This window comes from Mugil cephalus, chromosome 11 (assembly GCF_022458985.1).
Source record: "Mugil cephalus isolate CIBA_MC_2020 chromosome 11, CIBA_Mcephalus_1.1, whole genome shotgun sequence".
Taxonomy (NCBI): domain Eukaryota; kingdom Metazoa; phylum Chordata; class Actinopteri; order Mugiliformes; family Mugilidae; genus Mugil; species Mugil cephalus.
In genome coordinates, this window is record NC_061780.1 from 23054995 (window position 1) to 23079697 (window position 24703).

General features: G+C 41.9%; 1 protein-coding gene across 2 annotated transcripts in view; it reads right to left on the reverse strand.

The window, feature by feature from the left end:
- grik2 (glutamate receptor, ionotropic, kainate 2) overlaps positions 1–24703 on the reverse strand; it is a 209050-nt gene that overhangs the window by 26791 nt on the left and 157556 nt on the right. For both annotated transcript variants that reach the window (XM_047598050.1, XM_047598051.1), the window contains exons 13-15: positions 21955–22073; positions 16536–16753; positions 2794–3019 (exon numbers count right to left, since the gene is read on the reverse strand). In XM_047598050.1, the coding sequence (XP_047454006.1) occupies positions 2794–3019; positions 16536–16753; positions 21955–22073 (563 nt within the window). The remainder of the gene's footprint in view (positions 1–2793; positions 3020–16535; positions 16754–21954; positions 22074–24703) is intronic.

Below are 24703 nucleotides of genomic sequence, written 5' to 3' on the forward strand. Positions count from 1 at the left end.
CAGGGATCAAACTGGTGACCTAACTCCTCCAAAATGCTCCTATTACCGATTATCCGCAGTTTCCCCACACACAGCTGGAGAGCAAAAGCCTTTTTCAGATCTGATCGCAACTGGCCATCTTTAAGTCACACATGGGCTTAAAATGCGTCTCTGTGTGCAACCCAGCCCAGCTCTCCAGATCCAAACGCAATTTTTGCCGCCATATTGAGCAAATAGCTCTCTTATTTCAGCAAAACTCTGCTTACGCAAGACCACCCCTGTTGCATAGGCGACCTTTAATGGGACCCAGGAGGCGTCGTTTGTTCACACAGCTGAAAGAATGTGGTCATAAACAGCCCGGTCCGTCTTTAAATGGGGTCCGAGTGATTTTTAAACGTGTCCTTAAATGTGTCCCATTGGATTGATCAGGACGGATGTTAATAAAAAGTCTGTGCAGGACAATTAATAATTGTTGTAATCAACACAATTTTTCATGGATGGAATCTTGAACCCGGTATTGGTTCATAATCAATAATCCTTAGGTTAAATTCTCAGGGTTGTGTTGCGGGATTCTTTGTTTGGGCTGGTAAATGTCCTTATACCCGACCATAGCTCATCTCAAAAAGTATAATTCATAATAAGCATCATGAAGCAGCCACATTTTCTACTTTTAAGGTGAGCATTAAACTTTTGATAAATCTTAGTTATGGCTAACTCAGGACCAGCCTTTAACTTGGCTGCTGCTGCTTGGGGTCCCGACCCTACCAACGAAGAAAGTGTTCATGTATTACAGTGGCAAACTGCTCAGGGTCACTTCCCACCCTGCTTGTAATTCATCTAGCTGAACCATCTGTAATATAACCACTATCATCATTGACCATTTGTTGCTTTTTGCTCCGTGCTCTTGTTTATTTATTCAGTACCTTCAGGAACACACATTGTATACCCACTGAGCTTTATACCGGTTTTCTCCAGATGCTTTGACGAATTAAATTGATCGTGTGCGTGTTTGTCTACATGTGGTGGGCTGTTAACCTGCCCCAGGGTGTACCCACCTCTTGCACAGTGCCAGCTGGGACAGACTCCAGCCCCCCCCAGAGAGCCTCTCCCGGACAAGCAGTTATTGACAATGTATGGATGCTACAATGAGGTCCAAGTCTAAGAGTGGCAAAAGGCCCGAGCAATGAGTGCCGTGGCTCAGTCACTAATGCAGGCCGACACCCTTTCTAGGTTTAAGTCAATGAGATATATGCTAAATGACCTGGCTATATGGGAATATAGGCTACATGTCTTAAAGGGTAGGATTAGCAATTTAAATATCTTCACACTGCATGCGAATGTGTCACAAGGGAGTAATGATACTAACACTACTCCTTCCTCTAGTACTGGCAGGACACTGGCAATCTCTTTCTTTCCGTTCATTCTTCTCGCCTCAGTCTTTTAGTGACACCCGTAACATGAATACATTTATCTGCTGTTATATAAACATTCCCAGAAACCAAGTCATTTCATAACACGGCAAAGTATACTGTCTTATAGGCAAATGCACTCTCTCTCTCACACACACACACTGTTGCAAAACTTCAAATGCAGCACATCAGTCAGGAAATGCAATCACCCAAAGCAAATATAGCCTACCTCCACTGTTTTCACACACAGCTAAACAGTCACTCAAATTACTTTCTGTGGCTGACCAGCAGAGCATACACAAGCAGCAAACGACCTTGCCAACACTCACTGTCCCGGAGGACATTTTCCCCCCGACTCGTCTAGAGGATACAGCTGCTGTATATCACCTATCCTCGACGGAGGGAAGTGTTTGATGACAGATTCTGATAACTTTTGTCTTTAACAGAGACCATGTAGAATGGTTTTTTTTTTTTTTTTTTTTTTTAGACATAATGCTGCAAGGAAGAGCTGATACACAATATATATGGGCAAAGTGGCATGCTGACAATTTATTCCCTAGGGAAGTCCAACAAACCACTTTTGTTGTCAACAAATCCTATGAGGAGACCGAAACCAATAAGAGCTACAGAGAGGGCATAGAATTTAGAAAGTACTGAGAGTTGGACTTATTTATAGCTTATTTCTAATTTTGGTCTTTGGTGTTGGTCATTTTATTGTGTTTGTTCACCAAATGAGGGTTGGGGTCACTCAATCACTGAGCAGGACCAGATCTAATAACCAGATGATGGGATCCACAGACCTTCATTCATTTTTGTTCCAGACGTTATATTGTTTCAAAGCCCAGTTTATAGGAGGCAGATTCCCTGTAGGAACTATTTTACGACCCCCTCTTTGTGATGCAGTCTTTTGTCTGAGGTCATCATTCTAATTTGTCTCCCAGTTGAAATTTTTTGCAGGTACTTAACCAGAGGTTTTCGTCTCGCTGCGTTTGTAACGAGATTACGACAATCTACCGCTGAGCCTCGTAATCAAATGTTGCACCTCCGCACAATGTGTTACACGCCACAGCCTTTATTCATCGGCATGTTTGTGTAACACTATTCCTTCTGCCTGCTGGAGATAGCCCCAGGATTTCCCCCCTAAGTATTCCTCCACATGGAATACCCTCAGGGATGTGGTGTAGTGTAAATGTGCTGGTTTACGCAGGTTTTAATTTACAACAATACAGTTGAGTACAGTGTAATACATTTTCTTCATGGCCTATGTTCATGAGATCTCATAACATCAAGACAGGATCATATGTTTGTTTCATCCTGCTATTCTGGGGTTTCTGGATTTCTATGTTACGGCATAAGAACATATGTTTTACCTTGATAAAATGTGAGATATTTCTATCATACATACCCATCGGCGTGCCAACCCCATAGGCTTTGGAGTCAATGAGGCCCCCAATCTGTGTGAGGTTGCAGTTGCGCTGTGTGACGAACTCGATGGTGGTGGACTCCATGAGGAACGCGTAGTCCGACGTGAGCACCCGGTGAATGCCTTCCTCAACATTCTTCACCATCACCGAGTGCCGCCGACTGCTCATGAACTCCCACATCTTATCGTACGTGGAGATCTTGGTTTTCTGTGAGAAGACACAGAACAGAGTCGTGAGTTGAGCCCTGATTAGTATTACCTGGGGAAAGTTATAAATGAAGGTTATCAGCACAACTGGAAGCTCAAAGGTGCCGCGATCCCGTGGGACTTCCAGAAGCAGACCGACAAGTTGGTGATGGCTCACCAAGTGGACATCATATTAGTGGTGGACAAACAGCAGACGAGGGCTGTAGCGATGGATGTAGCAATCTCCAGTGAACGCAACATCATGAAGAAGGAACATGAGAAGCTCTAGAAAATACCAAGGGCTGAAAGAGGAACTCGATGAGAGCTTGGTGGTTATCCCCATATCCCTAGACTGGAAGAGTGGCTCAAACAGATTCCAGGCACAGCATATTAGATCTTTGTCCATAAGAGTACAGTACAAGGAACAGCTAAGATACTGCACAGGACCTTCAAGCCCCCAGGCCTATGGTAGAGGACCGGAGCTTGAAGAAGGAAAGAAAGACCACCTGTGAGGAGTGAGAGGGGTTTATTATTATTATTCATACTGCAAATATTGAAAAAAAAGCAAACAAAACAATATAAAGTGTCATCACTGTATTGGTCCCTGGTGACAATTCACAGGATATCAGTACATCATCTCCTCTTTATTGATGAGATGAGGACATGAATGCATCAATAAATAAACTCGAACACATCAAAATATGTTGCCGTGGACCTCATCCATCTCGTCATCCTTCAAGGTTTTGCTCCTCTGATGGTTTTAATGTTTTTTTTTTTCTCCAAGGCTATGTGTAGTGAGGTCTTCTTGAATTTGCAACTAAACTGCTGTCCAAACTTTCGTTTATAATCGTCAATATACCCTCGATAATTGATGAGCGAGAAATGGGAAGAAGAAGAAAGACGACAGCGGAAACTAAACCTCCACCTCAGAAAACCTCACTAAAAAATAATATAAAAAACACAAAGCACATGGGATGGCAATTCACACACGAACACTATCATCACAAGACTTCTGTGTTTAGAGGAAATATGGTAGTTTTCTGTGTAATTTCTCCTTGCCAGATTACAGACATGGCTGATTCACACAAGAGTGAGATCAGAGCCAAACTCCACAATTATTACAAGTTACATGAGATCCCCAGGGTATACTATTACTGTGCAAATAAAAAGGCTTAATTAAATAAATCTTTGGCACTTTTAGACACTGAACAATCTAAAATTGAATTATACACCAATCAGCTACAACATTATGACCATTGGTAAGAAAACAGAAAAACATTAATCATCTGGTGTCAAGGGAGGCCTACGCAACATTAGCAAGGTGGTCATAATGTTATGCCTGATCGGTGTAGCACATGTACTCACTGTGAAACCGATAATGAATCATTTTGAAGTTGTTGGCTGGAGATTAGTAGAAGATTTTTAATGTTCTTGGCGACAACAGGAAGACTGACTGAAATACTGACGAGGTACGCAGCTCTGTCAAGGCCCTCCGAACCATTTACTTTCAATGACTTCACAAATTTCACCATAGCGACACATAATGTGCTCCAGCAGAACATTTTGCAGCTCAAGCAGCACTTTATGCTCTCTGCCTGCCTCTGTCATTTTTTCCTCATGACAATATAACAAGCTGAAGCGGATGAGCAGGAGAGTTCTTTCACCATTCTTCAACAGTAATGCATATCCCTGATGTCCAAGTTTCTGCGATCACCACCTACAGGTAGAAGCAGCGGTGGCACTGTCAGTAGCTGTGCGCCTCACTTTCTACACCTGTAATTACTGAGAAAAATCTGAGAGCGCATTACTCTCCAGGGGAGCAGATTTGAAGGCATTTTTGAAGCCATTTGAAACCTAATTAAGTCACATCTTCAAGGTCCTGCCCGCCATTATTGTGTGTAATGACTTTTTGTGGCTGGTCGATATTTTAGATCAACTAGGTGATTTGCAGAGTGCCTATCAGAATCTTTTGGAGTCACCCTTGACAAATCAGGCGATTGAGCATGCAAGCTTCAGACTGCTGATAAGGTGAGAGCGGTGGCTGTGAATACACGGCGAGTCAGATAAGCGCCTACACTCTAAGACAGGCAGAACGCTGAGGTGGGCTACCCAGAGCCTGCACACGGGGATTCAGAGCTGATTTACACTTAAACCATCCAAGAGATCCTGGAGAGAGAAGAGAGAGAGAGAAAAAAAAACACAACTGGCATACAAAATAAACGGCTGCCAAACTGAAATGGCAAATAAGCGCAAAATAATCCATCTATAGCATTGCAGTATATGTCACTTTGCCAATTTTAGTTCAGGGAATCTCAGTCAGAAGATGGTAGAATGTTTTATAATGTCAGAAAAATGTTTGCAGATCTTTGCTGCAGACTTAACATAGTCACCGTTGAGGCAGATTTAAGTAACACAATTTCTACAAGACCTGAAAGGACCACCAGTTATGTCTCCTGAAACCCTCCAAACAAGCACTGCACAGTTTATATTCTGTGTTAGGGTTACGTGGCTACACAGACCCTAACGCCGTAGCCTGATACACAGCAAGAGCGGGTCTGCTCGGCAGTAGCATGTTTTGACTTAAGCATTTCTGGCTGTTTTTCCATCTACACTTGGGGTCCCCAAACGTTTTTCACTGTGGGTCATATCAACCTTCCATTCTGTGATGGGGGGCCGGGATCAGTCTATAACAGAAATTATATGGGCCAGGCTAGCATACATGAAACCCGCGGTGGGTCTCATAGTGTTGAGGAATGTTAAATTCTTTGAACACGGGCATTGTATCTTTGCAGGTGAAACACACTCAAGCCTCTAGAGACCACTAAATGAACTGCAGCTTTTTGCACTTCTGCATGGGCTCAACCAGTCAGACCCTGATCCTGGCAGTACACCTGCAGCTCGTTGAGAAGGCTAAGAAGGCTTTCACATCCAAGTCGCAAAAAGTTTCCAAGAGCAACAGAAAAAGTTGCTGGATGTCTCAATAGTCGCTTTTTTTGGAAGTATAAAAACAGTCACTAGAGGAGTCTGAATAGTTGCTAAATATAGCGACAAAGTCACTAAATTGGCTCCGTCACAAGCGTAGATATGTTAGTGTGAGGAAGATGAGGCGTGTTTATAAATAAAAATGTTAAAATATTAGATTTATAAGAATATGTATAATAATATTATATTATTGTATATTAAAATGCAATTAAAATGGCAACCTTTAAATATGGATATGTGAATTTTCTTAGAGGGATTGTTTGGGATCGTTAAGTGGGTCGCTCCATGGTTTGACCCGGGGCCGTAGTCTTGGGAACCCTGATCTACGCAATTTTTGAATTGATTGTTCTCACTGAAAGTTTCTACTTCCTGCTTCACTTTCAACAATGGCAACTGAAATAGAAATTACCCCTCTGGCAAAAAAGACACAGAGCCAACTTTAGGAAGCATTGTTTCCAGAGCGAGCCAGACTGACACAAATTTAAATGGCTCAGAAAGGCTTTGCACATAGGTTATGTGTGTTTCCTCTTTAATATTTCCGGCTGCTTCTCCATCTGCGCAATTTTCGAATTGATTGTTTTGGATCAATTTAGATGGAACACATTGAGGAAAGGTTAACTGAGGAGGTTTGGAGATACAAACATTTGTATGGCTCGTGATTGGGAAAACTTCAGCAAAAGTTTCAGTAGTTGAAAGTGAAGCAGGAAGTAGAGACAAAAATTAACCTGACTGGCAAAAAAAAAAAAAAAAAAAAAACCCACAGCACCAACTCCGTTTAGGTGACGTTGTTACAGAGCGAGCCAGACTGATGAGCAGACAAGTATAAATGGCTCATGGAGGGTAAGTGCGTAGGTTACACCATTTACCTCCCACAGAGGTATGAACCACTCTTAAAAGGCGACAGTGGCAAAGAAAAAAACTCCCTTTCAACAGAAAGAAACCTTGAGCAGCACCTAGTTCATATGGACGGGGGGGATCTGATTAAAGCCGGCCGGATAAAAGAGAGACTAGGCAGAGGAGGAGAAGGCAGCAGTTGAAGGAAAAAGACTTGGAAGTATATTTGACACATTAAATGTGAGATGATATGTATCTGGTAATTAGCTCTGGATGTAAATGAGTTTTAAATACAAGGTGCATCTATTAACTGTGGGTTTATTCACCAGATAGGCAGAAGACAATTTCCTCTTTGTTTTTAAGAATCATTTTATATCTGTTTCTAAAGCATGGAAAGGAATTTGTTTTGGTGACTGTCATCAAAGTAAAATCTGTATCCACTGATGTTGATCAGAAGGCCATTTTTTGAGTAGGAACAACATCTATTCTCTGAATAATATAACAACATTTAATAGTTGATGGCTTTCCTGCTTAAATCAAACGTATATTACATCAAGCCAAGTCGAAGCATATTTCTAAAGCACATTTAAAAACACCTCAGTTGAAAAACAGAGTTAAAATGGAGAAAAACAGTCAATAAAAACCGTTTGTGTGATAAAATCGAAGATATCCCGCTCAACTTGGACTGAAGGCCAGCGAGGAGGATGATCATTTAAAACGCCCCAAACTCTGGGCGGCTTTGATATTAAAAAAAGACTCTATTGTCCCTGTCTCTGAGCCTGCATCTACGGGATCACAGCGCTCTGTAGTAGTTCGGGCAGGTAAGATGGTGCCCTGCCATTAAGACTCTATAAAACTAGTAATAAAATCTGAAAATTGAAAATAGCAGTTTGCCGCTGGGTGTGGGTTATATTCCCGTGTCCGTTTTTTACCACTTATGTTTTAAACCATTTCATCATGAAATAGCCATCTCAATAAAGGCTTTTTTTGGATATATATTTTGTGCTAGAGTAGTGCCTTGGACTTTTCCTTTGAGTTTCACTATTCATGTCCCTTTTCTAACCTTCGTTATATGCATAAAAAAAACTTGAGCACCCTGGATCCTGTTTGTTTTTTTTTCTCCGAATCCTAAAATGGACTGGAAGCCAATGAAGGGATGTCAGTACCAGTGTCATGTGATGAAATGTGTTGAAAAGATGAGCTCCTGTACAGCCTGCAGGCAGCATATTGATGATTGGTCAAGCCTGATATACAGAGAGTTGAGGTAGTATAAATCAGAAGTAATAAAAGAGTGAATTGACCTTTCAAAATCATGTGGAGGGAGGTAGGACTTCACTTTACTCAGAAGTCTTAGTTTAACAAAAAGCATGTCTCGACGACTGAACTAATCTGCTTATCATTAGGCCGGAGCTGTTGGAGGCTCGAGGGCCGATGGCTGTGTCAAAACCATTGGGAGATTTATGCACATATAGGGGCATTGCTGTTTGTCTGCATTGGGAGATAAAATTGTAAGTCATCTACAAAACATGAATTTCAGTTGCTATCACTTTAATATGTCTTTGCAGTGATAGACATGAAATGCAATAAGAGAGATGTGGAGAATATGTGATTCACAGGTTATGTAACCGCAAGTGCCAAGACGTTTCTTTCATCTATTCTAAGTGAAGCACAATGCTGCGAAACTGGGAGTCGGACCTCGTGGTATTCTGGCCGTGCTACATGACTGACTGCGTGTGAAGCCTCAGACGTCTTGTCAGAGCCTCCGAAAGTTTGGCAAAACCTTTCACTTCCATCTGTCAGACAGTAGAAATGGGTTTTGTGTCAGAATGTCTATGGTTTGGGAATAAAAGATTCTATATATCATTGTTTTGTTTCTTAAGTTCTGAGAGGACACCACCAATATTATTTTAACTTGCCTCCAACCAGTACTGACGTATGTGACGCGTGCACTGAGGCGTTAGTTTCCAGTGCATGTTGTGTCTAGCTAGTCAAAGAAGACCCTGCAGCAACATGAAAAACAGACGACAAAGACGTTTTATTACTGAAATCACAATTATTACCTCATGTTTCATAAGGCCATGGGAGCGTATTAGTGATTGACGCAAAAACACGACAGCCCTGTAGCGCTTAATCTGTTAATAGAATTGAAGTAATAGTTCTTATTGTCTAAAACGACTGCTGCTACAAGAAGCAATGTGCACCGATCAGCCACAACATTATGACCACAGATCAAGAGACAGGTGACAAGGACAACTTTCTTCCGGGAAACTTTTGGGCCTGGCATTCATGGGGATGTTACTTAGACATGTAGCACCTAGACCAGACCAGGCACCCCCACCCCATAGCAATGACACTCCTTCGCAGGCACATATACCCATCAATGGTTTAGAAACAACTTAAAAAAATGTGAAGAACAGCACCGGGTGTTGACTTGGCCTGAAGTATCACAGAGGCCCCTCTCCTCAACCCACAGGACCCAAAGGGCCCCCACTAACATCAGGACCCCCTCAGAAGGCCCATGTCCATTCTCTGATGAGTAACAACTGTTTTGGAGGCACAAGGGAGACCTACACAGTATTGGTCATAGTTATGCCTGATTGGTGTATTTTTAGATTTTATGTTATTTTGATTTTCATATTCATAATAGTAAATGAACTACTATTAGGCGGTGTTTTGTAACTGTCTATATTCACAATGCAGATGTAACTGTGTCTTGATTTATGGATTTCTGAGTGTTTGTCTTCAGCATATGAAAGTGAATTCACACAACCTGGCTTAGATTTTATGCATACATACGTGTTTGGTGTGTGTGCGGGTGCGAGCGTGCGTATTGCACTGATTGCCATCAACAACGCACTCTCTGTTGGTCCTTGTCAAGAATCAGTACTCGCTGCTTGCCAAAGTGTTTTGCATATTTTTCAAAGGGCCCTAATCAAAAGAATCCCGAAAGCGGAGGGGACGGCGCACAGTTTTTGTCACTACAAACAGCCTGGTGTCTTTTTTTTTCTTTTTTTCTTTCTTTTTTTTTATGAAACGTTCTCTCACACCAGAATTTACTCGTACTGTTTATTGTACACTGTTGACACTAAACACAAGTGGCTGCGAAAGAAGGAGAAAACAAATTCAGCGCTCGCATTCATTTTTGTCGCATTGTCGGCTCAACCTGGAAGGGACTCGCGCTAACGGCAGCTGATCAACATTGCAGAGTGTAGCGCTGGAGGAGAAAGTGATTGTTTTGTTTGTCATTCTTTACCTACGACGGTGTCTATTGAATTTGAGACGGAATAAAACATTAAAAATCCTTGTGGGGACGTCAGGAAAAAAGACAGCTGGAGAAAACTGTTTTCAGACATGTTTCCCTTTTAATTCTAACTTTATGGGCAACTGTGGATATATGAGGACACATTCTATTAGACTAGAAAACAAAGTAGATATAATATGAATTATAATGTACACCGATCAGGCATAACATTATGACCACCTTCCTAATATTGTTTAGGTCTCCCTTGTGCCTCCAAAACAGTTGTGACTCATCACAGAATGGACATGGGTCTTCTGAGGGCGTCCTGTGGTGTCTGGTAACAGGATGTTGTTAGTGGTACATGACTGAATGTCAGGCCCGAAAGTTTTCCAGCAAAATATTGTCACACCCTGGTCAATGATACTAACGTCTCCTATCAGTAGTCATAATGTTATGCCTGATTGATGCATGATATGAATTATAATGTAATAATGTAATGAGAGTAGGTAAAAAATAACTGTGCATATACACTCAGATATATGCATCCACTGCACTACTACTGCACAGGATGACTGAATGTTGTGAAGGGGAGTTAAACAGAAACAATGAGTTGGTCGATATTTTTATGGTTTTGACAAGGACATAATAAGCTTTGTCCGGACAACACCCCTGACTTGTGTTTCCACTGAAGTATTGTTTACTGGAAATAATTAAATAAAAAGGAATAAATAAAAAAATCAAAAATAAAGGTTTAAATGACGGAAAGAACAGAAAATGTTGAAATGGGAATTTACAGTGGATTGTGACCACGCGCTAATGTTCTCTTCCTCCCCTCTCCTCCCCCATTCTCCTCTCTCCTCGAGCACATCATCTCAATAAGCTTTATCTGTTTGATTTAATCACCGCGCTGGAGGTGTTCCTCCCATCTGTCTTACGGCTAATGCAAAACAGTTCAGGCTTGTACAGCCTGGGGGACGTGGAGCTCTGTGCCATGCCGACGTAAAGGACTGCACAGACTCTGCCAGCCATCGACCCCGTTATGCACACAAGGTGAAAAACCGCTGCCTTTTATAAGATGTTATTTTATCAGCTAACAAGCAAGACGCATCAGCAGCAGCAGCAGTAACAGTGTATGTTTGCTCATTAAATTATTCAGTGTTATTGTTGCAACAGTCCATAGGGAATGTCCCAGCTTGGAAGACGAGTGAGACGCATCAGTGCTTCAGAGACTATCCCGCTCAGACATTAACATAATTAGGCCATTAGACATGTATTTTACAGCAGAAGACAATAATTGTCCAAACAGTAAGTATTTAGTCATTTTTCCATGAGCGATTTGGATGCATGCGCACGGCACCTGTGAGCACGCCGCACAGAGTCAAATGAAGCTGATGATAAGCCTGATCAAAACACATCCATCATCACAGCCATGTCTTTTAAGCACATTATACAGGGATGTGTGGACAGAATATATTTACCTTTGCAGAACTTTGGCTGCGGACGGAAAACCTTTACGTTAGCTGAGCAGGCAGCCGTCTGCAGCGGTATCCCAGACTGAGCGGGTCAAGGCTGAAATGTACTAATCTAAATGTTTTTGTTTGAAATCAGCATTAAAAAGTAATTAGTAAAGCCGGTCCAAATTTGGTCTGCCCGCTCCGACTCTTATTTTTACCAGCAACGTAAAATTAAAAACTGCCCTACCGGGCATGAAATATTCCAGTCTGGCAACGCCGCCCGGACAGGATGATGAATTGCATTTGATCTTAAATTGGATGCGTGTGCCAGGCACTGTGCAATTAGCATCAGGAAACACCCCAGTGAACCCATATACAGTACGTGCTGCAGACCTACAGTGTACCGGTGTACACCGATCAGGCATAACGTTATGACCACTGACCGAAGGAAAGCAAATTATAACATCGATCATCTCGTGATCATGCAATGTTCTGCTGGGAAAGTTTTAAACCCGGCATTCATGTGGATGTTACTTAGACATGTACCACCCATCTAGACATACCTACACCAGACCAGGCACCCCCACCCCATAGTAATGACATTCCTCCACGGACACACGCACACACAAACGCTTTAGGAACAACTCAAAAGAACATGAAGAACAGCACAAGGTGTTGACCTGGCCTCCAAACTGATCAAGTATCTGTGGGATGATGCACACACCTCAACCCCTCAGAAGGTCCATGTCCATTCTCTGATGTGTCACAACAGTTTTGGAGGCACAAAGGAGACTTACACAATATTAGGGAAGTGGTCATAATGTTATGTCTGATCAGTGTATGTGTGCAGAAACCACAAGCTGTTGCGATTGGACGGGTGTCGAGAAAATGGCACCTAAGGGAACCAAAAAGAAAACGTCCTTGCTTTCTGCAGAGGTAGAAACAAACAGCTAAACAAAAATGTGGTGCCACTGTCCAAAGGAGCACGAAGCATGACGCATTTTCATAGCAATTAGGAAAGAATGAAAAGCGTAACAATGTGCGGCAGGTAAACTATTACAGATACAGAAGGAGTCCGGAAGTCCATAGCAACAACATGGATCACCAGGCCTGACAACAGCGAGCCGCGTGTCTGGACATAAAAAGGCTGCACTTAAACACACCGCAAAAACTACAGCCTTGGCCAGCTGCAAAGCCATTTTGGATGTGAGAGAGCGGCTGACATGAAGAAATTCTGCCCGTGGCTAGAGAGGATAGCAGACAAAAGAGTTTCTGGTCATGACAGCAGTAGAACAAGCACCAGATCAATAGACACAGATGTCGTACCACAGCAGGACGGGACCTGAGGTGGAGGCTGAGTAAAGACACCCCCATGATCCCTCACCGAGCCGAAGACATAACAGAAGGGAGTAAGACGCAAGTTGAGACGATGGTGGCAGGTTAGATGTCCACCACGAACCACTGTCAAATATGATTAAATAAATCTGGTTCACCGTGCAAATTTACTCCCGTGAATCTCCTGTGAATCGGGTAATTCCATCACACAGAGAGCCCCTATCACTTTTTATTTATTTAACTATGTTGGAAAGTCACTCTTAATAATTTGCAATACTCTCCACTTCTGAGACTGACAGCATTAAGTACAAGTTACAAAAGGCATGGAGATTAAAAACAGAAAAGTTTGATTAAGATATAGGTAATAAGTTACAAACCCTTTAAGCTTAAACACAAGTGACACCTCTTTTGTTAGTTAACGATGTCATACATGGAGTAATTTGAGTATTTCAGAATTTAATAGCGTGTTAAACCTTAGACTTTATAAAAATTCCCTTACTGTGACATAGTTTGAGGTGTAGTTATTTGTTACATTTTATACATTTTATTTATTTTTTTCTATTTGCTCTATTTTTTCATTAGACATAATTTTTATTATATGGTATGTAACCCTGCTTGTCAAATAAAAATAATTAAAAAAACTGACACCTGTGCATCCAAACATGTGCGAAAAGCTGCGTCATTAATGTAAATGATAAACAGTCTCGTATGTATAAAGCACTTTTTCTACCTACGCAAAGCACCTTTGAGAGCCGGTATTGTCTTTTGCACGTACAGTATAACGAAGCAAGCAGCAAATGATGCGCTGCAGCAGTTGGACTAACACCGTCTGACCCGAGGCTGTAAATTATGGCTGCAGATGGAGCTCAGCATAGGTAGGATGATTAACAAGCACATATGCTGCTAATTTACACCAACTGTTGTTTTCATTGATTTGTATGGTGAAATTAGGGGGGGTGGAGGGGGGTGGAATCATCTCTCTAGCAGCTTTGTAATGAATTGGTGTGAGTACAAACTCACACATTTATTAGTCACTGTGGTATTAAACACGCACAAACTGTGGCCCTGTGTGCGTGAGCAGTACATGGGAACACATATGTGCATCTCGCACAGATTGATGAAAATAAGGTGTGGAGGAAAAAAAGGAAAAACTCAAATCTGTCCAAACAGAACTCCAACGCAGGGACTTTTTATTTTTTCTCCAAACTTGTCTGGATTAACACAACGTCCTTGATATGCAGCACATATTCTATATGATCCAACACTGAGAGGACTGCCAAGCAGAGACTCAGCACAGGCAGAACTCTTCTGAATGCTTCCAGGCAATTTCACTGGGAATAGTTACACCGGGATATGAGGCACTATCACCGTATTTCACAGCAAGAAGGTCCTGGGTTGGGACATGCTCTTGCTGTCCTGTACAGCTTTATGGGGAGTTGTAAATCTGAGTTCTTAATTACAACCCCCTGACATACACCTCCCTTGTAGGAGGGCCCCTTCTCAAAATCTACATTTAACACCTTCATTACATTTCATCGCTATTTTACAAATGCTTATGCATCTGGACTGTACGTCTGTACATGTACGCCTGCAGAGAGGGTGGTGAAGGCTGCTGACGAGATCACCGAGACTGCTATGTCTGCAGAGCATCTACCAGCGTAGAGTCCACAGGAGAGCTGCCTCCATCCCCAAGGATCCCACCTACCCACAAAACGGCCATTCACACTCCTACCCTCAGGTCGCTGTGGTCACCATGGATTGTTTTCACACTTAGAATAAACCCAAGGGATGCCAGCGGTTTGTCTGAGGATGCTGATTGGTCCAACCAGTGTGGTTCAGCTTCACTGGGGATTGCTTGAAGTTGGGGTTGTCACGCGATCGGGAAGTTTTCTGACGACCGAATGGTTTCTCGCCTGTAGTTGCCATGAAAAATTATAGTCGCCTTGTATAACCTGACTTGAATGAAAGACAAGACTGCCTGTCCCCCTGTGCAGTGTAACATTAAGCAGAAATACTGAAATCGTCCCTAAGATTAAATAACAATGAGTAAAAATAGTAAAACCACAGTGCCGTTCTGTTATGAGTCGTGCATTCACAATTTCTATTTAACCCATTAAGACCTATGTCACCTTCGGAAAAAGTATTGAAAAACCATATACATAAAACACATGTATATATTGCAGAGAAATTACACAATGTCATGTTAAAGGGTGATACAGTATACACATGTGTTGTGTAATTTGTTAAAAAAAGTAGTAAAGCATGAAAATGTATCAAGAAGTCCTGAAAATAGGAACAACCCGTTTCAGCTTTGTATTACGGTATTTCGAATTATTGACCTTTTAATGAGAAACAACACCACATCTTTTTTTCTCTATATTGTTTTTACACACCTAGAAGCTATTAAGCTCAGCCAAAGAGTGGTAATGTCAATTTTATCGGAAAGAAGGAAGAAGCATTTTAGATTTTCTCTTTTGAAAGCCTATTTCCAGGGGGGTATTATCTATTCCCCCTGGTGTTACTTCTCTATTAATGAGGTTTTAGAATTCTCCATTTTACTAGATGGTTTCATAGAGTTTTAAATGATGTTGTTTTTTTTATCCATGCATTTATGTGATGCATTTTATGTTTTTGTTTTTACAACTTATGATACTTTTTGTACCTTTTTTTATGCCTTTGTGTCTTTCAAGGGCCCTGTTTGTTCAGATTTTATTGTGTTGATATATATATGTATCACCAATGATCTGTCTCTTTTTGGCAGTCTGGTTGAACGATGTGGCTGGAAATCTCTTTACCCCACCCAACCCACAGTTACTGTATGTATGTGAATATATGTGATTGGTTGGCCGGATGTCACATGACCAAGCACACCTTGCAGGTACCCCACTTTCTCATATGTATATGTGAATTTACACCATTGGTTGTTTCAATTTATAATGACATTTTTCTTTTTCTTTTTTTAATTAAAATGATTTGCGTTGAGTTTCATTAGGGTGTGATGACCCTAATAAAGGCCACGAGCTGAAACAAGTCCGTCTAATGTCTAACGTTTCACACGTTTCTCCATGCACCGTGGTAGCATGAGGTGAAGTAGTGCCAACAATACAACTAATACAAATTATTTATGCATCACTTTAATGTTGAACAGACTGTAACAGTTGTTGATATTGCATATTAATAAGCTGAAACTGAGGTCACTTGTAACAGAGTAAAAAGTATGCCTGTGCTTATTAAACATGGCAACAACATTTAATGCCTGATATTATGTACATTTTTGCAGTGGTGGGCTGTGCATTTTCCACCTGAGACATCAATGCCCTCCAGCTTCATACAGCCAGCACCCCAGCAACAGTCTGATCAACACTTACTTTATACTGCAGGGTCTGCAGAACTGATTCTGAAGGCCTCCAGTCAGATTTCTTTGACCCTAGCAACAAATCATGGCTAAGAAGTGATTGGAAACAAGCTTTTATATGAAAATACATGTTTGGAGCCAGAGGGAAGAAGCTATGAACGGAAGTGAACAGACCTTTAGGAAATAAATGAGGAAATATAAGTTAACCATCTTGGAAGCCTTGACAAAGACGTATTGGTTTCCTGTAAATCCCTGGGTGATACAGAGCAGTGGAACTTGACATGTGAAAAAAAAAAAAGGACTGTAGTGAGTTTAATAATATCCAGCTGTAACTAACCTTGAAGAAGGTCATGGTGGAGCCGTCCTCTACCACTCCGTATTCTATCTTTGTCTGCTTGGCCAGATCGTCAGCGGAGTCGATGGGCGACTCCATCCTCTCCACGGTGAGGAAGGCCGCCAGGTTTGCCGTGTAGGAGGAGATGATGATGAGCGTGAAAAACCACCAGATACCTCCTACAATTCTGGTGGAGAGGGCTTTCGGCATAAGCTCAGATCCTGGACGAGAGGAGCAGAGGAGGGTGGTGAGGCCCGGTGCAGGATGGGCGCTGGAAAGGGGGCGGCACCCAGGCCTTGCTGACACGCTCAGACACAAAACGCACAGAGTGGACAGAGTGGGCAGCGTCGCAGTTTGACCTGGTGGTTGATATTCAGCCCTACACTTAGCCCTAATGTTTCCAATATATTTCCCCTATTTGTTCTTTTTAAACAGAAACAGGTCAGCCCAGTCAGAAGGTGGGGAACCATTGGTGTCAATTATTATAGTCAGTTTGATAAACAGGAGTTTAAAAAAATAAAATGGCAAACCTTTAACTGTTTTGTTTAGCTGGCTGCACTGAGCTACTTATCTCTGTATCTCTCTGTAAAAGTGTTTTAAAACTATTCACCAATGTCAAATTTTATAAGTTGATAAAAGCTAAACTCCATGTAAACTTCATCTACTTGATCTTGGAAGTAACTATTTAGCACATTATTATTATCTACATTCACATACGTTTTATTTTTTATTTGTTTGGTGTTAAGAGTTTTATGCAGAATCTATGCAGAGCATGAAGGTGCTAGATTGTAGTGGGCAGCGGTGGGAGGCAGGTTTGTTGTCTGGGTGAAAGAAGGTGGGCCCGGGTTATGTCAGGACTATTCTGCTCAAGAGGCTTAAGCATTTGAAAGCCGGGATTTTGCACATTCACTCAGAGGGAAAGCTGATAAAGAGTGTGAGAGATAGGAGGTTAAGAACTCTGTACTCCTCTCCCTTTGAGAGAGAGCCTCAATCTGCACTCTCACTTTTCATCAAACTTTCGTTCTTTCTCACGGTCCCTTGAGTGAGCTGTCGAGTAGAGAGGGAGCGTGCAGGGGAAGACATGACAGCCGACTGTTTCTTCCACGAGCCCACTGCTATTGATACAGCGAGAAGGGAGAAGGAACGGCAGGCTCGCCGTTTCATACGTAACTTATTTGAATGATTCTTTGGGGGCTTTCACGCCTACGTTTCCTTTCTGATTCAGGGATCAACTGATACAGTATTATTTAAAATGCTGCTTTTAACCCTGGTTTGGTTCATGTTCACAGGGCAGTCGAGACGTAGTTCTGACACGCCCTCATGCTTTCAAACTGTTTTGTGATTGGTCATAATTTTGCGGGACAGATTAGACATGGGGAAAAGGGGAAATGATCAAATCAAGAATCAAAAATGTGTCTGTAGTCAGGTGCTCTTTCAAGGACGCCTCAGGTGAATTACTGGTTATATCATTATAAAGTAGCTGTGTTCACACTGCAAAGAAACCTCTCCAGGAAGGGATCACCCTCTCTCTAACCAGGTTCAGCTCAGTCCACTAAGTGGAGTGTTTTCACACGGGCCCAAATCAGAAGACCTAAGGGATCAGTGTTGCCAGATATATGTTAATTATTGTATTTTTGCGATAGTTTCAGGGTCTAAACAATATCAAAGGTGGACTTACCATTAGTCAAATGCAGGCAATTGCCTGGTGCCCTGAGATTTACGCGGGCTCCCAAACGTCTCATGATCTACCATGCTCATTGTTCATCATTGTTTCAACTGCTTCCCCTTCCCTCCTCCTGCAATGGACTATTCCATGTTACTGAGCATGTGCAGACTTGATTCAGGAAGAACATAGCAAATCAAATGCTGGTGCAGTTTTGAGGGGTTTTGAGGAAAGTTAAATGGAGTTACCCCAATGGAGCGGAGAAGAGAAGAACGCAAAAGGGAAGGAAACAGTTTTAATCAAAACTACCAAAGTTGCAGTTTGAGAGTGGCTCAACTTAAGATGTTTTTTTTTTGTTTGTTTGTTTTTACTGTAGCTTTTTTTGCCCATGTTGTGTAAAAGATTGTGGCATCTTAGTGGACAATCTAAGGTCATTTTGCTTAGGGCCCCTGCAAAGCTAGAAATGCCCCTGTACAATATAAAGGGGCAAATATTTGGAAAACCTTTTTTTAAAACAACTGTTTATGGTCTAAGTGGCAAAAAAATCAGCACAGTAGAAGAAAATATGTGGTTTAATGAGGAAATGCAGAACCCACCCCCCTCCCCTTTGCATTGCAGTGGTATGAACCATCTCTCTCATTTACCCCTCCCTCCTCCATGAAGCACAAACACATTAGGTTTGGCTCTAACCATCTCCTGCAAGTTACTGATCAAAGATCTGTTTACTTTATTGCTGAACACATTGCAGTTATTAGCAACAACAACAGATAATTTTAAAGTGACAGTACAATATTTCTTGATTTCCCATCTGGCAACACTGAGAGGCCCAATACTCCCGGCTTCTGTGTGAAAGCACAAACCTGTTAAGTTCCCAAATGGTCCATTCTGGCCTACATGCTCCAACTAACTTATATGATAAATTATGACTATTTATGTAGAAATATAATGATATTTGAAAACTGGTGTTCTGCTCCAAGTGTTTTCTATCATGGTGTAAAATTCATATTCTTTCCCTGACACTTTTTTATTCATAGTTTTCAATATTATACTTGTTCGACAGTGTTAATTTCAAACCATTGATATTTACTCCTCTTTTGAAATCTTCATTCACTGGATGTTTGCCTCCACTCACAATGAAGCAAGAGAACAGCCAGGCTATTTATTTTTTTTTTGCCAAGCAGAGAGCAGGAGGCAATCCATGGTAGAGAAGCAAAGGCTGCAGCTGCATTGACTGCATTTGCCTTGCAAGATGATGCTGCTGGCGCATGTGTTTTAGTTGGTGAGTTATTTCAATTGCCAGGCTTTAAAGTGTCTCACAAGGTAATGTAATAATGCTGTGCGAACAGGGCAACTTAGGAAAGCTTTCTCTGTTTGAAAAGCTTACAGTGTCAGTATTGTGTGCACGGAGGAGTTTCCCTTTAAACACTAATCTTAGAAATGTCCTTCTAAAAGCTACTTGCAATTGAACTTTGTTCAGATTACTTTCTGTTATCTTTAAAAAAAAAAAAAAAAACAACTTTTAACTGTCTCCTACAAGCTTTCTATGTAGCCTCTCATTTGCTAGCAGTCCACTCAACCAAGGCATTGTTCAGCATAGCCATCAGCAACCCACTTTGCCCATTCATCAAACCACAAACAAGAAAAAAAAAAAAACAGCATAAAAAGAACCACATTTCAGTACTGTAATAAGGATTTACTCTGTTTGTTCTGTGTCGGCCCCACGGCCCCATTCCACCTCAGAAAACTGAACAGAAAACACCTGAACAACCCTCTCAGACAGGCGAGTCGAACCCAAACAGAGCCTGGTTGGGGCTGACTGTCATGTACCCAAGGTAACGTCATGACCAAACAGCACTTCCCACAGTTTTCTGGGGGACGGGCCAAGCCACCGGCAAGGGAGCCTCTCTGCAGTGTAAGACCAGCAGGGTACCATGCAGACACAGTGTGTTCATCCAGCCTCTTCCCAACAACCTTCTGGCCTTCAACCACATCTTCTCAACCGGTCTCCCCTTCAGATCTGTTAGGGTGGCTTTTCGAAGAACACCGCGCTGCACACTTGCAGCTAAAATGCATTACATTTTCATAAATTTCTACCCGCCTATCTCTATCCTCTGCATTTCTAAACATGTTTTATGCTTTACGCTTATGAAATATCTTGGGTGAGTTTTGTTGGGGCGAGGTTACAATCAAACCTGTTGTCATATTTTACTCTCAAATACTCTTAAATCATATTTGCATCTTATGAGTCAAATGAATGGGCATTAGTGGAAAATGATAGTAGCCAATGTGGGGGGATATTAGTAAGCATGCATTATAAGTTAGTCACAGCATGCAACCAGCCAACAAGAAATAAGTTATCAGCTCCTTAATCCTAGGTAAGGCCGACTTGTCCGTGGACTCACCTCTACTGGCGTCTAGTCGGGCAGATACCCTTGCTTTTAATTGTCCAGGTTTCAAAAATCTGTGCGTGCCTGTCAACCTCAAACCGCATAATAGAGGAGATTGAGGGGCATGCACAAAGATAAAGACATTAAAAACACAGGCCATACTGTAGGTAGGCAGTGCATTTACTGGGGAAGGTCATGGGATAAAAAAAAAAAAAAGCCTTTGAAAGTAAATGTTCACAAATGTTTTGTCTAAACACTTCAAACTAAAATTCTTTATCTTGAACGTTAGGGTTGGAATTTAAGCAATTGTTGGATGAGCCCTGCTCTAGAATCAGTATTCATTATTTTCATACTGGAATCTTTACGAATCCCAGTAGGTCTTGTAATTTTCAGTCAGAAAATGAATTTGCTTAATGATGTAAGTAAAAGTTCTATGCCGTCCAAGAATATGTGGTTAGCAATGAGACGCTTGCTAATTACACATTTCAAATGATTACACTTAACGACACTGTCAGCACAACAAATTCAATTCTTTTGTCTTCTATTTTACCGGTGTAGACCAACGGACCAAATTTAAAACCTGGACACATAAAACCAAATCATCTGCGTGGCTAGATAACATTAAAAGTAAAGGAGATCCCTCCACTCCTATTTTCTTCCATATTTTTTTTTCTTTCACCCTTCAAGCAGCTTTGACTGTACCTAGTTTCTTGTGTGCACCATTCCGTTGCTCAGATGCAAGACATACTTATTTGCATGCTTTCCAGGCCCTGCAATCGTGCCTGAATATTGTAAATATGCTGCATTGTCAATTGCTCTGAAAGAAAAAATGCTAATTCCAAAAATATGCAACATACCGTATTTCCCATTGTGCCATGCACCGAAAGTGACAACATTCCACTTTCTGTTAAATCTGCCTCTATTTTTTTTCCTTTTTCAGTGTAAGGATTCAACTAGTTGAGAAGATATGGCATCGGTTTGGCAGAAGGAAGCAAAACCAGTCAGGGATGTTAAGCTGCTGAGTTCACATTCTCATTCAATCTCACCCTATTGGATCCAACTCAGATATTCTGGGTGGGTACACTTACCTGTTCAGATGGCTTTGAATAGGTGGGGGGGAATGAGTCAGGAGGGGATGGATATGTATATAAGGGAGCATTTGGAAGGGAAGCATGCAAAAGCACCATCCTCATTCACCGATCAGTTCAGTCAAAATCCACTCAATCCATCCTGCTGGACTCTGTGAAGCGACTAGCTACATGCACAGAGGCCCCCATGCATGGTCACGGGCCTGGTTAAAGAGCAAGGTTGACCCCCAGCAAAAAAGTGGGACTTGTGCTTGAGAAAGAGGGGGGCAGGCAGAGGCGTCTACCTTGCTGCATGAGAGCTCCAACTCCGAACCAGAAACTATTTAGCAGGGTGAAATTGTTTTCCACTACATCCGAGTCAGGGTTGCAAGGGTGGGGGTTATACCACTCGTAGGGACTAAACCTGTGACAGTTAACAGAGAACACACACACACACACACACATATATATATATATGTTTACTGAAGTTGCATAAAGATACATGAGCATGCAATAAGAAAGACCAAGAGTGGTCATCCTACCTGGGGAGACAAGGGAGAGAAAACAAAGGTCAGTCATTCATGTTCAGAGACAGTTTCAATATCAGTATGCATTCCTACGCCTTCATGTACATACTTGCACGATTGTTAATTGGATTAGTAAATTAAAAGTTTATTACATTAATTACTTTAAGATTTTGATTGGTATGTCTTCACTGAATAGTCTATTAGTCAAAAATAGAGCTTAAAATGGCTGCTCATCTGAATTTCTCTTGTGTGTTTTTCAATTTTAATAACATACGGTGGTTGGGGATATGGTTTGAATTAACACCACTCATAATCCAAAAGTGGCTGCTCATGTGGGCGTGCTCATATCAAAGGCAATTCCCTCAGTAATTTAATCGATGGCTTCTGAAAATAACTCCATTGTCAGTCGAGAAAAGAACTAATAATCCTTATAATCTTGGAGGAGCATTAATATTCAGCAGATCAAACGGCTCATTCCCATCATGCCCACGCCGGCCCAGGCGCTCCCTCTCACTCAACGCGCTCCTCAAGCAGAGAGATTTCTCATTTATTCATGTTAAATAAAAGTGACATTACATTAGTAAAGGTTGATTGGTCTACAATTAAGCATCCTGACCTGATTTGATTTGTGCTGGAGTAGAGGGGAGAACCGGGGCCCTATCTTGACTCAAGCTGTTTAACACACACTAGGGTTTGACTAATCAAATTGCAGTGTATAATACGGACTTGTCTCAGTGTGGGCCTTTTCTACTGCGGCGGAAGTCAGAAGTAATAACTTCGAGTGGATGTAACATCTGCATGGAGGATGGTGCAGATGAAATTTGCACACCGCCACGTGTCAAGGTTTTAATCCATTGTCCTCTGGGTAAAAAACTCTAGTAGTGAACTTGGATACTGTAATGCAACACTCTATATGAAGACATATAGTTATATTGATAAAATGACAGGATCATAACTGTACCCTGTCATTGACTAATGGGCATTGCCATTATAATGTGGTTAGCGGTGGTGTCCCTTTTCACCCCTACAATAGTCGAAAGGATATTGTATAGTGTAGCTCAAGGACCTCTGAATGTCCTCCTGATTTCTGCTTCAGGAGAATCCTTGGACTTAAATCAATCTGTCCGCTCACTCAATTTGTCCCAGATTTGCTTGCTTGTCAATTTGCAATGCCAAATTGAGTTCAGCTGAACTGCGACCTTGCTGTGGTGTACGCAGCTATGCGTCCCAGTCTCTTGTGCAGAGGTCTCCGAGTGCGTTTCCTCCACAAGCTGTGTTACAAAAAGCCAATTACTGCCCAACGAGAACGCGGACGAGCGAAAGTTGTCACCAGTGCGGCGCCGTGTAGGTGGTGGCGGCTGCTACTGCTGCTCGACCACTGCTGGTTGGATCAGGGAACGCTAAACCAACGCTGTTTGCAGGAGACAACACGGCTTAACCCGTCTCTCACTACATCTCTGCTCGGCCTGTTTGCTGTCATTTTGATCCAATTACACTGCCCTTACATTATCTCAGGTCATCTGTGCTAGAGAGGGGGAAACTTCGAACAAGGTCAATGCAGAGATAAGCCGGACGAAAAAAAAAAAAAAAAGAATTTCCCAACAGCACAGAAACAATGAGGGGCTTTTATCTTTCTATAGGGGGGAAGGGTCATCCTGCAGAAAGCTCAAGTGATAATACGGCCGATAACGCCAATGTCAAGGGAGACAAATCAACAGTCAGCGCGGTTCCGTCACAGGATGATAGACTTTATGTGTCTGCGCCTGAGCTTTTGACCGATGTTGTTTTCGTGGCTCACAGTGTGTCATTAAAGATGGGTTTTAATTAAACTCAGAGCTTTCCAGTAACGTAACGCAGAGGAGAACTTGCTAGCTTGCTAACATGCTTAAAGATTGGCTTCTCACTGAAAGGCTGAGGACAGACATGATGTTTTGCACGCAAAGAAATTTTCTTACTTTGAGAACGAGAGCTAGAGAAGAGCTAGATTTCAGTACTTAAAAAGCAAGGCGGTGGATGTCTGCAAGCCGCAACATTTGCTTAAAGTGACAGATTTCACTCTCCTTCATGGTGCCAATGCGCGAGCTTTAGAGTTGTAATGTTCAGTCTGTTTTTATCAAATGCAGCAGAACCCAGCGGCGGCGCTGTTATTAGGAGAAACATACAAGCAATAACAACCGGTAACACTGACGTCTCTTAACTGGAGACATCAGGACAGCTGTGTACCCATGTGGAACAGGCCTACAGATGGAAAAGAAAAGCTGCTCTAACTCGAGCACCGCATACATCAGTCCTCACTCAGACAGTCAGTCACACAATACAGCACGAACGCAAGCATACATAGATAAAATGTGTAATGCGTACACACACACACACACACACACACACATATATATAGTATATACAGTATTTATATGCACAGTGAAAATAAGCTGTATCTCGACCTGGCCTTACAAAGTCTTAGTGAAATGAGTGGTGGTTTCCTATAGCGTAACTAACATACAAGTATAGGAGGTAAAATACATTTGCC